The 18,498-nt window shown below is 35.3% G+C and overlaps 1 protein-coding gene across 1 annotated transcript in view; it reads right to left on the bottom strand.

The window, feature by feature from the left end:
• LOC306880532 (sodium/potassium/calcium exchanger 4-like) overlaps positions 1-16,012 on the bottom strand; it is a gene marked incomplete at its 3' end in the record, with an annotated part of 43,789 nt that extends 27,777 nt beyond the window's left edge. The window contains exons 1-2 of the mRNA XM_079434095.1: positions 15,417-16,012; positions 10,203-10,316 (exon numbers count right to left, since the gene is read on the bottom strand). Coding sequence (XP_079290221.1) covers positions 10,203-10,316; positions 15,417-15,603 — 301 coding nt within the window. The 5' untranslated portion in view covers positions 15,604-16,012. The remainder of the gene's footprint in view (positions 1-10,202; positions 10,317-15,416) is intronic.
• Between the last annotated feature and the right edge of the window lie 2,486 nt (positions 16,013-18,498).

Raw genomic sequence — 18,498 nt, 5'->3', positions numbered from 1 at the left:
AACTCTGAGTTTGTCTAGCAATTCTACATTTGTCGTATTCTGCATTTATATATCACAATTCCAAGTTTTATTTAGCAGGTCTGAGTTTATATCTCGCAATTCTGTTTATTTCTCACAATTCTGTGTTTATTTCTCGCAACTCTGAGATTGTCTCTTGCAATTCTACATTTGTCGCATTCTGCATCTATTTAATTGCAATTCTTTTTTTTCTTTTTTTATGTTTTTATTTTGCAATTCTTATATAAATGATGTGTTAATGTCACAATTCTGAGTTTATAAATCACAATTCTGTGTTATTTCTCACAACTCTGACTTTTTTTTCCACTGAATTCTGAGTTTATAGCTAACATATTTTTGTGTTTCCATCACAGAACAAGAAATAAAAAAGGTAACTGCAACATTTTATCTCAAAATACCGACTTTTTTCTTACAATTGCAAGTTTACAAGATAAGTGTCCTACAGATTGTAATACACGAAACGCTGAACAATAGCCAATTCAGACTTTTCACCTCAGAATTGGGAATTGTTTATATCACAATTCTGACTTTGTATAGAAAAAAGTCAGAATTATAAGATAAAAAATCGCACTTACCATATTTAATTTTTGAAAACCAGCTTCCATAGATCGCTTAGAAAATCATCATCATTTGAAGCATCATTTACGACAGATGAGTCACACACTGAAGTTTAACCACTGAAGTTGAGTTGGATGAATATTGCACGTTGTCACGTTACAATATAATGAAATTAACCTTTAATACTGTAATCTTTCAAATGTATTTGCGTGTTGCGTAAGAGAGATCAGTAGATGGGACATCTGTTACCGACGCACGTGTGGACAGATACAAGCTCTTTACAAAATCAAAAGGCTTACGGGGACAACGGAACTGCATCTGAACAGATAATAGACTGATTTCACAATGGTGGATGTTTAACAAATGTGCTTATAAAACAACTGGAGCACAAGAGCACACTTTTTACCTATGTGAGGATAAACGTTCTGCGTGTGTACAGAAGGGGCAATAGTCTAACCTTTTTCTTTCTAATTTGTTGCTCTACAAGTCTGGCTAGCGAAGGTTTTTTATGCTGAATTTCATATTTATTTTATTTTTTTAAGAAATAAAAGTAATAATAATATAAATGTTTGTTGCTGTTATTATATATTCATAATTATAATTATACTTTTTATTTCCTGAATGATTTTACACCTAATAGACAATCTAAAAATAAGTCAGTTTTAATTATTTTACATATATATTTTTTTAAATATTTAAAGTTATTAATAAATATTCATAATTCTAATCCATCATAAATATTCATAATTATAATCCATCATTTAAATTTTCTTGAATGATATTAGACCTCTTTACAAATTAACAGATGTCCTTTTAGATAGTCTAAAGAGCAGTAGTAAGGTTTTAAATACATTTACAATCCATATGCTGTATAGGTAACTAGGAAGAACAAAGCTCAGGTTTAATACAAAACTGTCTGCAGAGCAGAATGTGATGATACAGTGTGTGTGTGTGTGTGTGTGTGTGTGTGTGTGTGTGTGTGTGTGTGTGTGTGTGTGTGTGTGTGTGTGTGTGTGTGTGTGTGTGTGAACTTTGAGTGTCATCAGCAGAAGAGGCCAGTGCAGAGAAATCAAACGGCTCAAGAGTGTAATGAACTGAATAATGAAGTAATGGAGCAGATGAGAGAGAGAAAGATTTGGCATCATACGAGAATGACTCAGCTTAATTCACAGATAATCTAGAAATTATTCATATAATACAAGAATTACAGCCCAAAGTCAGAACGACACAAATCTAAAGCTAAAAAAAATCCTTTTACATTATGCTTAATCATGGATTAAGCGGGAATGTTTGACAACTGTTATTTTGAAAGGTGCTTAGCTTTTAACCAGTTATGAAGAGTTATGAAGCTCAGCTCCAGATCTACAGTATGAAACCATGCAGTGTTAGTTGTAACCAATCATAAATTAAACAACATTGCCTCATTAAATATTCATGAGCTTAGTACACTCACAGAAACTCACATTAGTGTCACATTAGTGAGAGAAACAGTGAAGCCTTTGCTAAATCAAAGCTCATTATTAGAGGATTTACATAACATCAAGTAACTTTTAGAATGAAACAAGGCTCAGCTTTCAAATTTTTTAAGGAATTCAAACAATAAATACAATTTTGATAGATCACTGTAGCGACTCAGTTCAAGCGGCATGTGAACCGATCATCTCGTCTTCTTTACTACTAGTTACAGCACCAAATAAACATGAATAACATCAGAAGGTGTGTTGTTTCAACTGCAGAAAGTTGTCTTTTTCAAGCTCAAATCCACCAATGCTAATCAACTCCTGTCTGGTTTGTTTGTTGGACAAAATTGCGGATTCAGCGTTGTGATTCGTCAATCAAACTCTCAGCAAATAGTGAATTGCGTGAAAAGCAGTTAGTGTGCTGTAGTTGTCTAATCCAAGTTATTAACCAAGTAAACATGCAAATATGATATTAATCCAGGGTTTACAAATGTACAAATCTTCAAACACAGGATTATAAACTAACTGAGAAACATGGAACAGGAAAACTATGACCCTGGTAGCACTTTTGCGTAAAATACATAGATTATAAAAATATTTTTTTTTTAATGCATTAATTATGCCTTGTAATGCATCTTAAAATGCATCATTTTATGATCTCCTTAATAATTGTAACCACAGTTATAATACATTACAAAATGTATCTAATTATTAATGTATCTAGCCTAATTATAAATTATTGCACCTAATAAAACGTATAATGCATTAAAACACAAAATAAACAACCAATCTTGTGAATAACTGAATGTGAATCTGCATATTTTATAATAAATTTTACCTTTGGTTGCATTTAAAATGGTATTTAATATTAAGATATGTAATAAAATAACAATATATGCAATATAATTAATATAATATTTTTAATAAATAGTAATATTTCATACATAAATAATATCTTAATCTTAAAAATACACATTAATATACATAACATTTTAAAAATAATAATATATATAAAAAATGATGATAAAATGGTCAAACCCACTGCCTCAAACACTTGAAAGTTGATCAAGAAAAATTTATAAAAGAACACATTAGTATAAAATATAAATAAATATAAATTAGAGATATTGCCAACATATAACACTGTCAGCTCACTAAAAGCCTCTTCCAAGAAGTTTTGTCTCTAAATTAATCCCCAAATTTATCAGCTAAACTCACTAATGGACTCTTCCAGATCCTTCCCTAGTAGAAATAAGACATAAATGCACATAATCTGTGCTCAGGCTGAAGTGGCTGTGGCAGGACGTCCGATCTGTGGGGGTTAAAGGACACACGGCTGGTGGATGCTGAGCTCAGACTGATGACTGGAGATTTTGTGACGCTGACTCATGGCTTCTCGCATGAAGACTCAAAACAGAAACGCACGACCCACCTCTGTCCCGCTTCGGCACTGCCAAACGTCCTGGATCTGAACACAACTAACCTGCACTAGAACAGTGTCCTCAATGTCACAACTGCTTACCTCAGCCAAAACAGCCTTTTCTTTTTCTATCAAACTAACTTTTTTAGCCAAAAAGCAGCTTGTTAAATGTGTCGAGTATCCTGAGCCCAGACTTACGTAACCCAGAGCGAACATCCCCCACAGAGAAATTACATCATTTCAGAACACCCAATATACACAGACTTTCTGCAAACAGGACAAATAAAGACTTATTATGCAGCTCATATGTTGTGTATTACTTCACACACACTTTCTTCTTACATAATAAACTTTCATATTTAATTTCCCCCTTTTAAAATGTTGCATCACTATGCAACCAGTATCAATGTGTATCATGGCAAACCCATCATTTAAAAAATCTGTTCAGTATATATAATCATATATTAATTTGATTAAATATTACATATTTTACTGTTATATATAATAACAATAATACATTATGTAATAAATAGATTTTTTATGTCTATTTATTTTTTATATTATGTGTGTGTGTGTGTGTGTACATACACGCATATTTTAAAATTAGACATTTTAATATGGATATCTGGTTTTTACAAGCTTTTCAAATGTTTCAGTAATAATAAATGCTTGACTGCTAGTTAAATACGTTATTTTCACCCGTCTCTGAAAAGGTGCTAACAAACAGAACTGTAGTCTAGGAGATAAATATGGCGACAGCCACAAAAAAAGGTTTATCTTTATATATACTTATTACACCATGAAAACAACCATTATATTTACATTTTAGCAGACATTATAAATGATAGTCAAGACCCCTGAAAGTCACTGCTCACGACACCCTAGAAACTTGCAAGCAACCAGAACAACACGCTAGCATTTTAGCACGGGCAAAGACCACCCACAGAAACCCAATAAATATTAAAGCTGTATTGTCATAGCCGACATAAAAGAAGAAGGTGAAGGTGAAGAAGGGACAGACAGGATGTCATCACTGTTTGCACAACATGTTGGAGAAGAAGAGAAGGAAGGAGTAAAGCGTAATCTTCAGAGATTGCCAGATTCCCAGAGTGTAATCTTGTCGACTGGCACGCGGAAACTCGGATTGAAAAACTGAGAGCTGCAGATGTGGAGGTGTACTGTTTCGCAGATAAGAGTTTTTACATTAACAGTCATGTTGACTGAAAGGAAAATCCTGGGTGTAGGGGATTCACCTGACATCAGCTTCTCCCGTTTCTCTTCGCTGGATGATCAAACGCTCAGAAAAGTCACAAATTGAAATAATAAAAAGAGCTGACCTGGAGCTCACATACATGAACTGTATGTCTTGAAGAAAATGTGACTTTTGCTCTAATCCAAAACCAAGTGAGCTGCTTTTTTATGATTATTAATGCATCGTGTTGTTATCTTAGCAACATGCTAATCACACTAAAACATCGCTGTCTCACATGAAACATTCACTGATACGGTCACCCAGCTAACAAGGAATGTTCTCAGAATGTTCTGGCAAGGTTAATGTTATGAAGAAACGTTCTTCCAGTAATGTTATTAGAATGTTTGAGTTATCTGGTCTTTACTGATGTTCTCAAAATCTATTTAACATTCTATTTCTGAAACATTTTAGTTGGATATTTATCTAACGTTTTTTAATTGTTACTTCTTGTTTCAAAACGTCCAGAGAACAGCATTCCATAATGTTTGCCCTTTATTGTTTGTATGACCAGGAATTTAAATTTTTTTTTAAACTGATATTTTGAAAGAAAACATTCAAAAATAGCGCTTTCATAAAGTGAGGAATCGTTAGCAAATGTTCTTAGAGCTTTTTTGTTAGCTGTGGATTAGCACAAAAAAGTAACTTTTACATTCATGGAACTTTTATTTCTGTAACATTTTAAATGGACATCATGTAATGTTTTTTAAATGTTACTACTTGTTTCAGAACATACATTCAAAAGTAACATTCCCATAATGCTTTCAAAATTATAAAATGGAATGTTTGCAATAAATAAAATAAATAGAAGTTTTGAATATTCAGTGAACATTTAGAAGAAACATTTTCATAACTTTATGGGAATAGCAAAATGCTTTTAGAACATATTTTTAAGCTGGGTATGTTGTAATGCTAAATTAAATGTTTAAATGAAAGAATATGTCACATTTAAACTACTAACACAGGTCAAATGTCTTCAAACATCCTTTGAATGTGTTTCAGTTCCACATCAAACACCTCGGTGGAGATTCTTTCTCTTAAATTATTTCTGACTGAGACTGGAAATGTATAAAGCTGAATAAACAGAACATCCACAGCTAAAATTAGACTTTTAATTTGGGTTCGAGAGAATTTAATGAGAACAACTGCAGTCAGAATAGCACCCGTAAGTCCGGGACGGAGTGCACTGGAGAGAACACGAGTGTCAGCTAAACGCAGGCCTTTCTCTCCGGACCAAAGCTGATTAAAACTTCCACAAGTGAACAGCAAAGTCACATTAAACCTTCACTTAAATCTCACTGGAGTTACAAAAAAAACAGCCTGACATGGAGTTCAAATCTCCTCAAAGCTCTTAGTCACACTTTAATGCACTTCTGTGAGGTTTTCCATCTGCTGATTAACCAAAAACACACGATAATTCCTAGTGGGTCATTAGTGGCGTCTCAAAGATCCTAAATATAATCCTCAAACGCTCAATCCAACAGCACTGACACATCAGTGGTTCTCAACCTTTTTTTCCACCGGGCCACACTATGGTCCAAGTGCAAGTCTCACGGGCCGCACGCATGTCATTTTCATATTACGTCATCAATACAAACCAACCAGATTTATAATATTATTTATAGCCTATAATATTATGATATCTAAACGATTACATTTATTGAAATAAATAAATAATTCTACTCACCGTTAATAAATGACAATTTAATAAAAACAATTTTGTGAAATTCTGCTCGAAAGGAGTAACAGCACAATGAAGTTGCGATTGTAAGTTGCATTCTGTTAAGCCCGGCTCACACTGCGATTTTGGCCACGATTTGGTATTCTGAGACAAATTTTGAAAATCCTAAAAGATTCCTATAATCCTAGGCTAAAATCTGTAGTCGTTGATCGCTGGTTTGACATGTTCACCGACAGCCGATTAATGGCTGTTGCGATCAAATTTCATGAAATTCTGGCAGTGTCAGAAGATTTGGCGCACAGTCCTGCAGTGTGACTACCCCTACGATGAATGTCAACTGTTTCTGTTTTTCAAGACAAGCTGAGCAGAATTAATGCTAGAGAATTATTCTATCAGCCATCTGATATATGTTGCCTTTTCTATATAAACACCGGTTGCGCCACTGTTTTCATGTGGGTGTGTAGAGCTACATACACTATTCTTCTTAAATACGCTAATATCGCCACGTTCATATACTTTTCATGATAGCCAACATTTCGGTCCCGTGTGCAATGCAGTTTGCAGTCAGTGGGCATGTATGGGTTGATAATGTAGTATGTCGTATAATGTCGTATAGTCTGACATTAATGACAACTGAGATCCGATAGTGTGACATGATCATCATGTTCGTACAGTCTGACAAGTATAATCCTAAAGCACTTTTTAAAAAATGGCACAGTGTGAGCCCGGCTTAAGACGCGTACGGAAGCGTGACTTGACATGCGACATTGCAGAAAGTGTGCGTTCACAAATGTAGCCTGTGTTGATCCAAATATGGAAAGCATTTTCGAATTTAATAATCTGAGGTTCTCTCCAGAGGTGGTTTGCCACATTTCTGTAATTAAGGATGATTGCTGCGTAGTAGTTTATGGGTGTTTCTGAACATCTTGAAGTGAGTGGTGGGGCAAACTGAAAGTTGATGCCGAAAGTCCAGCACTCTCTTCACTGCTGATGCTGCGACTTCTTGTTTGAATGCGTTCCTTCGCTGGCATTTTCCACATTTCGTTTTCTCCCTTAACAAATTTGTCCGTTCTGATGCTCAATTTTACAGAACTAATGACTGCTGATAAGCCTATTTTAATTGAATTCTGCCAAAGTGCGCGCTTGTAAGTGTTCGTTAAATGCGTAACATTAATTACGTGAGTACATAGATCTGCTCATGTCTGAAAATAATATATGAGAAACAAAATTATTTTACATAAAAACCTTATAGCTTATATTTGTTTGGTACATTTTTAAATTAATGTAAAAACTAAAATGAACTGTAAAACTGAAAGTCATTTTTTAATTGTGTTCAGCACATAGACTATAACATTCAGCATGGTGGGCCACATTTGGATTCGTGACGGGCCGCGGGTTGAGAACCACTGCATCAGACCATCAGCACATGACACCACACTTGAAATGCACATATAAACCACTGAAAAACGGGGAAGAAGAACAAAAAAATGCTAATCCTTTTTTTTGCTAAATTCTTTACAATGATATACTGTATGTGTGTTTGTGTGTGTTGTATGCAAATGATACAATATATAATATAATAATGTATACAAATATTTTATATTTTATAAAATGAATGAAAATAAAATTTATAAATAAATTTATGAAATTATAACGATCAAGGAATGCTAATCTCATAAAAATATAAATATATCTATGTTGTATAAAATATAAATGTACATAAAATGTATAAAAAAAATAAAATGAGGAACACTAATCTCATAAAATAAAAAAAATTGTATATGTGTGTGTGGGGGGGTAAATTATGAAATTTATATAATATAAAATAAAACATTATTACATATTTTTATATTATATAAAATATAAATGTAAATAAATTAAATGATTCTGTGAGTCTTTTGTAATTTACCACTGTAAAATTAGATTTATTTTTACTAAATTTTTATCTTATATTATATATTATTACAACCCAAATGTTGGGACGTTTTTTACATTTGAATAAAATTAAAGCTAAAAGACTTTCAAATCATATGAGCCATTATTTTATTCACAACAGAACATAGATAACATTAAAAAAAAGTTTTAAACGGATACATTTTACACTTTTATCCACTAAATGAGCTCATTTCAAATTTGATGCCTGCTACGGGTCTCCAAAAAGTTGGCACAGGGGCAACAAAGGGCTGAAAAAGCAAGAAATTTGGAAAAGATTCAACTGGGAGAACATAATTAACAACTAATTGAGTTAACTGACATCAGGTCTGTAACATGATTAGCTATAAAAGGGATGGCTTAGAGATGCAGAGTCTCTCAGAAGTAAAGATGGGCAGAGGCTCTCCAATCTGTGAAAGAGTGAGTAAAAAGATTGTGGAATACTTTAAAAACAACGTTCCTCAACGTCAAATTGCAAAGGCTTTTCAAATCTCATCATCTACAGTGTATAACATCATCAAAAGATTCAGAGAAACTGGAGAAATATCTGTGCGTAAGGGACAAGGCCGAAGACCTTTGTTGGATGCCCGTGGTCTTCAGGCCCTCAGACGACACTGCATCACTCATCGGCATGATTCTGTCATTGACATTACTAAATGGGCCCAGGAATACTTCCAGAAACCACTGTCGGTAAACACATTCCTCCGTGCCATCTGCTAAAGCTCTATCGTGCAAAAAGGAAGCCATATGTGAACATGGTCCAGAAGCGCCGTCGTGTCCTGTAGGCCAAGGCTCATTTAAAATGGAGTGTTTCAAAGTGGAAAAGTGTTCTATGGTCAGACGAGTCCAAATTTGACATTCTTGTTGGAAATCACAGACTCCTTGTCCTCCGGGCTAAAGAGGAGGGAGATCTTCCAGCGTGTTATCAGCGTTCAGTTCAAAAGCCAGCATCTCTGATGGTATGGGGTGCATAAGTGCATACGGTATGGGCAGCTTGCACGTTTTGGAAGACACTATAAATGCTGAAAGGTTTTAGAGCAACATATGCTCCCCTCCAGACGACCTGTATTTCAGCAGGACAATGCAAAATCACAAACTGCAGCTATTACAACAGCATGGCTTCATAGTAGAAGAGTCCGGGTGCTGAATTGGCCTGCCTGCAGTCCATATCTTTCACCTACAGAGAACATTTGGTGCGTCATTATACAAAAAATACGTCAAAGACGACCACAAACTCTTTAGCAGCTTGAAACCTATATCAGGCAAGAATGGGACACCAAATTCCAACACCAAGACTCCAGAAACTCACAACCTCGATGCCCAGACGTCTTCAAACTGTTTTGAAAAGAAGAGGAGAAGCTACACCATGGTAAAAATGCCTCCGTCCCAACTATTTTGAGACCTGTAGCAGGCATCAAATTTGAAATGAGCTCATTTTGTGAATAAAATTGTAAAATTTCTCAGTTTAAACATTTGTTATGTTATCTATATTATATTGTGAATAAAATATTGGCTCATGTGATTTGAAAGCCTTTTAAAAATGTCCCAATATTTCCGGAATTCGGGTTGTAATATATATTATTTTAAAGAATTTAGCAACTTCTAAAACTACATTGTTTAGGAGATTAGTGTTCCTTGATCATTGCAATTTGATAAATTCTTTTCATTTCCAATGTATATACTGTCATAGTAAGATACTGTGGTATTTATAAGGTACCTCAGAGAACATCATGGTCTGATCGTGCTAGTTTCATTGTGCTGAAGTGTTTTTATGGCCGAAACCTCACGCTGGATCATTTGTCTGCTGCAGGTGTTTTTGGAAGAGATGAACAGAACAGAGCATGAGCTGCTCTGTGAAGGCATGTGTGGAAATGCTCATCTCACCTGGCTCTGTGCAGTTCTTCTGCTCCGTCACATTATCAGCTGTGGAGGACATCAGCCGTCGACCCCAGTGATCATGTGATTCCATATCAGACTCCTCCACAATCATACCATGACCTGCAAAAACAAAACACTCGTCGAATCATCACACAATAAAAAAGAGAGTCATGCAGGGTTTGGAACATCATGATGGTGAGTATATGATGACAGAATTATCATTTGTGAGTAAACTATCCCTTTAAATAGCTCATTTTAGGCTATATTTCTCAAGGATAAGTTATTATAAACGTTACCATTTTTCAAAAGCACAATGGCTTTTATCTTGTATTTTGGGGTTGCAAAGTTATGCAACAATATGTATGATTATGATATTGAATACTGGTCTAGGAACTACTGCAATATTTTTTGAGGATATTTTAATGTGGTAAAAAATATTATAAATGAAATATATTTATATGCACTAACATTTAAAGTTGTTTATATTATACTTGGCCTTCACTTTACATTAAATATTAACCATATTAAATACAAATATTGCTAAATTAAATTATTGCAACTAAATGATTAAATTAATACCTTAAGCACTTGTACATATATTAACATTAAATATAATTAATAGTATTTTAAATATAAAGCATTAATACATTTTATTAAATTAAATTATTGTAACTAAACTATTACATTAATGTCTTAAAATTAATACTTGTACATGTATTAACATTAAATATGGAGCTAATATAAACCATAAATAAATAGTAAAATAATAAATATTAAAAAGATTAATAAATAGATTGTAGAGTAAATTATTCAATTATATGTTTAAAATTAATAAAATATTAAATTGATATATTAAAATGAATATTTGTACATGTATTATTACCGTTAAATATTAGTCATATTTAAATATTAACCATAAATAAATATAAACATTAAATATTATTTCTACTACCATCAGCATACAATTAAACACTAATTAATTCAGCGCTCAAACTACTTGTACAAACATCTATACAAGCCTAGAGCAGTTCAATCTCATTAGCATAAAAAAAGGTAAAGCAATAAAGCAGACAACTTGATTCTTTAATGTGCTCAGTTTTAACACAAATTATTATTTTTATTTTTTTCTGAAGGCCAGCAGCATTTGCTTCACAGCAGGTATTTGCCTCAATCACAGCGTGTCAGTTAAAGCCAATGGCCTAACTCTGACGAGCACCTGAGCAGCTCCAGGACAGAGACGCTTCACAACAAACATGGAAATAAAAGGACATTAGACTGAGATCAAACTGAAAATACTTTTAGTCACAAGCCGAAGTCTCTAATTAAGAAAAACTGGGGAAAATAATGTAATTAACATTTAAAATGTGTAAAAACAGGGAGAGAGGAGAGTGACAGTTTGCATTTCTTTCCTCCTGGAGCTACAGAAGAAGAGGAGGAAGATTTGCCTGATTAGAAAGGGAGGGTTGAATGTATTCCCTTTGTCTTTGATCTTTCTTTCCTCAACCATTATGAGAAAAGCAATGAGTCTGACACAAACACATGCTTTTAAGTTACTGTCATGAGCAGACATTTCTGACAGAGATAACAGATTTACTATTGTCTGCACGCTATCAGTGCAGAAAAATCTTTTAAGCTCCTTGTTTTTATTGTAATTAATGTCTTTGTGTTCGATGAGCTCTGGGTGTGAATGACACCTCAAATGGAGCCGCTTGTTTCTGCTCGTCTAAAAGATCAGACTTTTGACTTGGTGATGATAGACATGCAGAAAAGATGCATTTCTACAGACTTGAGAGATTCGAGGAGTTTTGCATGCACATTCGGACAAATTCTATGAATTTTTAACCAGATTTGGAAGGCTGCTATAAAAGACTCAGATGAATAAATATTGCATGAAATCTGAACACTTGTGCATCTGTGAACAAATAACATGAGTAAAACCAGCTCAGAACATGCTGTGTGATGCAGTGCAGTAAAAATTATATTATCAGTAAGTCATGGCAACTTATGTTTTCATCAAAATAATTTGAATAATTTCAACTCTTTTGTGACATATGAATTTCAACTTGTTTTTTAAGTCAGTTTCAAGTCATTTAAATGGGTTATTTTGTTATTTTTTTTTTACCCAAATGCTGGGTTCAGCCTGTTGGGTCATTTTATTGGGTTGTTTTTAATATTTTTTACCCAGGTGCTGGGTAGTTTTTCTGTAACAAAGCTGATGGGTCATTTTTAAAGCTGGGTTATTTTTTTTTTTACCCAACCGCTGGGTTGAGCCTGTCTCCTACGAAACAACCCAGCTGCTGAGTTACAGTCAGAGCACGGGCTTTTTGTGTCCTCTCTACAGGAGAGGGCGGTTCTCAGCACCGTCGCTGATTTGGTGCACTTCTTCAACGAAATAAAGCTTTGTATACATTTGATTTCATTTATAAAGTCTTTACTGTGCTGTAAATTGTATTATTTTACATAATACAACATAAGGACGAGATGTCAGTCAGCTGCGGTCATTGTTTTGCACTGGAAACGCCTTTTGCCTCGTAACATAAATGGATTTTATTCGTTGTAATACTGAGTTCAATTGACTTTGATGTTAAAATATGTTCTCTAATCTCAGTACTTTTTGTTTTTGGCCAGATTTTGGAGTCAGTAACGCCATCTCTCAGCTACGAGTGATACGTGAGGCTGTGGGCTGAAGTTTGCATCCCTTCTCTGGTTCAGATTTGCAAGACTGGCACTATTTCGGTAAAAAGTGATTACAGAGAACGGCTGAATACACTTAAATGAAAATGCTATGTTTAAATGTTACATTTTTTATGACTATAATGCTTGTTAAATGAGTTTAAATGTATGTAATATTGTAAACTATTCTGTATTCGCCCAAATAAATTACTTTTTCTTGGGTTATTTGGCAACCCAGCACTGGGTAAATATTGGATAGAACACATGCTGGGTTATTTTGACTCAGCTGGTTGGGTTAAACGTTTTTACCAAACATGCTGGTTTGTTTTATTTGAGTGATCTATTATTTAAAAATTATTATATTGCTGGCTTAAAATGGACTGGAAATATAAAAAACATACACAGAATTACTAGAGGCAACAGCAATAATCAAAGATGAACATTTATTATTAAAGGGGTTATCGGATGCCCATTTTCCACAAGTTGATATGATTATTTAGGGTCTTTCTCAATGGTAGTTTAAAAAAACACAATTTTTACCGTGTCAAAATCAGTTCTTTTCAGAGCAACCTGTTCTGTTGCATGTTCCTTTAAATGCTAATGAGCTCTGCTGCCCCTGCCCCTCTCTTTCGTGGGTTGACGAGTTTTAGTCAATAAACATATTCCTATAACATATTCCTAGGGTTCTGCATATATATATATATATATAAATATAATGCCTGTCATAAACAAATATAAGATGGTAAATTCTTACTGTTTCCTCTTTGTTCTAAAGAAACAACAACATGGACATAAAATACCTAAGGAAAATGAGTATTAAAGTAATAAAAGCTATAAGGCTATATAAAATAAAGCTACTATAACCTTTAAAGTCATAGGGGAAATATTCTATATTCTACTCTATTCTGTGTGTGCATGTATAATACATGACATGATGGTTAAACCCATAAAGCATCATGAGCTTTTGATCAGTTCAGTGACATACATGTGCTGTTTGGTTCAGATCGCGATCTGAGCTCAATGTTTCAGATACCAGAGGAATATGACTTTCATTTGCCCCAGAGGAATCAGACGGCACACTTTACACACATGCCTGACCATAAAAGACAAATCACCAGAGAATAGTGCATAAAGATCTGACCATGTGTGCATAACGGACCCAACATACCGTCTCCGTCTCACACTGCGGCAGAGCATCGCCATTAACACACACACACAACCTCGTGAGCTGACTACCTACACATACGCTGTGCACACATGCAGTCTAGATGGGCAGCTCACTAGGTTTGAAGACACAGCCCTCGTGAAGCGACCTGTATCTATATGTGTCTCAGCCTCTATCACTCATAACACATCCATACACATCCAGAAATGTGCAGGGCAAACATTTATAATTGTGATTCATTTCATATAAACCACAAACAAGACAATGCCAATAATGAATCTCATAGAATTGATTTTCTGTAGATCATTGACCTCGAAACATACACAAATGTCTGCTTGTTTACACAATGATGCACATCTTTATATTTCATTCTTCTATTTAAGGACAGCTGTCCATTTCATATTTTTCATAATTTGTGTATAATGTCATGCCAAAAACATGCTTACATAATTATGTACGTGTGGATTTCTAACATAATTTGGAAATAATGGGATCGAATCATTTTAGAAAATGTCAGTAAAGTCTGAAATGCATTAATATTTCTAAATAAAATAAAATATATTAACAATAATATTATATCCATCTTTATTAATTTATTAATTGTAACCAATAATATTTATAATTAATATAATAAAATATTTTCATATTTTTGATTAAGTAATAATAAATAATCTGTGAAGAACCCTGTTTTTTAAAGTTAATTCTTATAGGTTACTGATCTTATAGCACTAATTTATGACAGAAATTCAATTAGTAATGCTGTAAAGGATAAACAAAAAAATAGGAATATGTTTATTGACTAAAACTCTTAAGATAACTATAGAATTGCTGTAATCGTTCAATTTAAAATTAATATTAAAAAGTGAATTTAAGAATCCCAGGGTAGAAATTCAGTCAGCAATGCTGAAAAATACGCATATAAGAGAGACAAATAAAATGGGGAAAAGGAATATGTATATAGAGTAACATTCTTCAAATAAATATAGAATTGCATTGACAGCTCAATTTGAAATAGAATTTAAAAGTTTCATTATTAGGATAGAAATTCCTAATTCCTAAAATGTTTTGGTGGCTAAACTGTCAATCAAAAGCTATTTTTGACACTTAACACTTCTAATATACTATCATTCCCATTTATGAATCTCACTGAATTGACAAGGGTAAATTATTGATCCGTATCCATACAGATGCGTTTCCGTGCGTCTTATTTGCATGAACTATTGGACAGCTGTCCATTTCTGCTTGCTTTTAACGTCTGTGGCAGCTGCAAAGTCAAATTCCCTCCTCCTCCTCCTCCTGTAGGCTACCTGCCCATCGTGATAGTGATCGCTCTGTGTCTGGGACATCTGAGGGCTTTGACTGACAGCCAGAAGCGGACTCACCTGTCCTGGTCAGGATGCTCGACATGCCCCACGCCACGAGCAGAACGCTGCAGACCAAACACACCTGAGCCAACAGCATCTCCCTCCTCTTGCGCACTTTGAACATCTTGGCGATGATGGATTTCTTGGAGACCGTAGTCATGGCGCGGTCCTGATGCTGATGCTGCTCCTGACCCGCGGTGGTCATCGTCGCGGCTTCAATAAGCGCCGAAACGCGCGATGCGCAGCCGGAGAGAGAGAGAGCACGATCAGAGGTCTAGATCCAGATACAGCAAGCGCAGAATCCCAGCCTTCACCGTCCCAGATCTCTGCTCTCATCAGATTCCTCCCCGCCGCATTGCAACAACGCTGGAAAGGTTAAATTCCCGCATGCACGCATCCTGCGGCGCCGTGAAGCGCGCGCGTGTGAATAACATCGGTCTCAGGTGATGTCCTTCGGTCCCTCTGCTTGTGAAAGCGTTCCCGCTCTTCCCATCTGGAACGTCGGGAACTTTGCGCTCCTCTGATGTCCACCGGAGACACGTGACGATCCGCGATCCGGTGCTTTCACGGCGATCAGGATGAAGCGACGCGTCACCCGCACCTACCGCGAGAGTGAAAGCGTCTCATATGAGTGATGATGACATGTTATCATGTGCATGCACACTTTCACTAATGCTGACTTTCCACATCTGGAAACCTGCAGGAATATGCATATAGTAAATTATTATTATACAAATCTGATTTGAAAATAAACGTAAACCCAAACATATAATAGCTTTGAAGGTGAAATAAATCCTAAAAATATATGTATGAAAATTTACAAACACTACCGTTCAAAAGTTTGGTTATTTTAATATTTAGTTGTTGTTATTTTTATTTAGAAAAGTGATATTTTTTTCAGCAAGTACATTAAATTATGCAAAAGTGACTTTAAAGATATTAATAATGTTACAAAAGTTTCTATTTCTAATAAATACTGTTCTTGTCAACTTTTTGTTCATCAAAAGAATCTTGAAAAATAAAACGTTTCACGGTTTCCATAAAAAATATGAAGCAGCACAATTGTTTTCAACATTGATAATAATCAGGAATGTTTCTTGATCAGCAAATCAGCATATTAGAATGATTTCTGAAGGATCATGTGACACTGAAGACTGGAGGAATGATGCTGAAAATACAGTTTTGATCACAGAAATAAATAACATTTTAAAGGGGGGGGGGGGGGGGGGGGTACAATGCTGTTTCCTCCATTCAGAGTTGTTTACACTGTTAAAGAGTTGGATTCACATGCTAAGCATGGCCAAAGTTTCAAAAAACAATTTGGACGTATAACAGAGTATTTCTGTGCCAAAAATCTCACTTCCGGCTTAGGACAAGTTTTGGAGAGGTTTTTTTTTATTTATTGAATGCTTGAAAAAAAACAACAACAACAACAACAACAAAAAATAAATAAAATTGTCATCGTCAAAACATAATCAAATTATCAAAACACAAGGGGAAGTCATGGCCTAATGGTTAGAGTCGGACTCGTAATCCAAAGGTTGTGGGTTCGAGTCTCCGGCCGGCAGGGATTGTAGGTGGGGGGAGTGAATGTCCAGCGCTCTCTCCACCCTCAATACCACGACTGAGGTGCCCTTGAGCAAGGCACCGAACCCCCAACTGCTCCCCGGGCGCTGCAGCATAAATGGCTGCCCACTGCTCCGGGTGTGTGTTCACGGTGTGTGTGTGTTCACGGTGTGTGTGTGTGTTCACTGCTGTGTGTGTGTGCACGTTGGATGGGTTAAATGCAGAGCACAAATTCCGAGTATGGGTCACCATACTTGGCCATATGTCACTTCACTTCACTTAATCAACAACCACTCGGGGTCATTCAGTCTTTCAGTCCAGAGGAAGTGCCAAGTCCTTCAACAAAGTCATTGTTCTTATGGCTTTCAAGTTCGTAGAGAACTCAATAGAATCAAAATCAATTTTCATTTCAAGTTTGAATCTTAAAAAAAGAGATTTGCATTTAGAAAATTTATGAATATATTTAGCTTATAAAATAAGCATCTATAAGCAAACTGAAAACTAGGATTCACATAACATTTGATAAAGTCAAGAATGTCACACCAAAATGATGCTGTGTGAGAGCAATTCCAGAATAAATGTAAAAACAGAAAGAACAGTTGGTATTAATATCATTCTTAAGTCTTTTAAGAGAGCACTACTCCGGGTAAATTCTATGAATCAACTTAAATGCAGTTTCTCTCATTTTGTTAGTAATTAAATATTTGTGAGGTAATGACCAAACTTTCTTCCAGGAAATATCACTTACTAAACCATTCCAATAAGAGATTACATAAGGCACAGAAATCTGAAACAAAACTCTCATTTTCTGATTGTTTTTTGACTTGGATGATGAAAGGCACTGAAGATCTACTGAGTGACATGAGATTACAAGTGTCGGAGAGTTTTTTTTTCAATCATGGCTCTTACTGACGTAAACGATGGTGGAACTCCTTATATGGGCATTTCTCCCAGAAGAATGCGCTCATGCACGCATCGACCAGAGCGAGAGTGAGAGCGCGCCCGGCTGCTTCATTCGGCTGCACTGCACGGGACTCGCTCGGGAAGAATGTCTCTAAAGAAGTGTGTTTTTAGTTGTAAGGGAAAGATCACCTTGTTCAGCTTCCCAACAGAACACAGCGTGGAACAGTGGATGCAGTTTGTTTATTTAGGGCAGCAACGGAGCCACGTTTTATAAACAAGGCCCAGTTCGACGCTGGATTTGCACATCGTTTGATACTGAAAGATGGAGCGGTCCCAGCTATAAAAGATCCCGGTCATGATTCAGAACAGAGTGCAGTCTGGACAATTGAGGCGGGGCAACACGTGTCGCTCCGCCCACCCCCAATTCCATTGGTTTATAACACGGCAAATCTTATTGGTGTAGACCCGAGCATGCGCATTCCTTTGTGTACGATTTTGTAATTGATTTGGCCATATTACAGAAATATTATGTGCTAACTAGTGTCATAGGCCTATCTTAATTATTATCTGATTAGTAACCATGGTAATTTTAGTCAGATGAAGTCATTGTTTACAAATAAACTCTGACAGC

This window comes from Barbus barbus (genome assembly GCF_936440315.1).
Source record: "Barbus barbus genome assembly, chromosome: 14".
NCBI lineage: Eukaryota > Metazoa > Chordata > Actinopteri > Cypriniformes > Cyprinidae > Barbus > Barbus barbus.
This window is presented reverse-complemented; position numbering and strand designations above follow the sequence as displayed.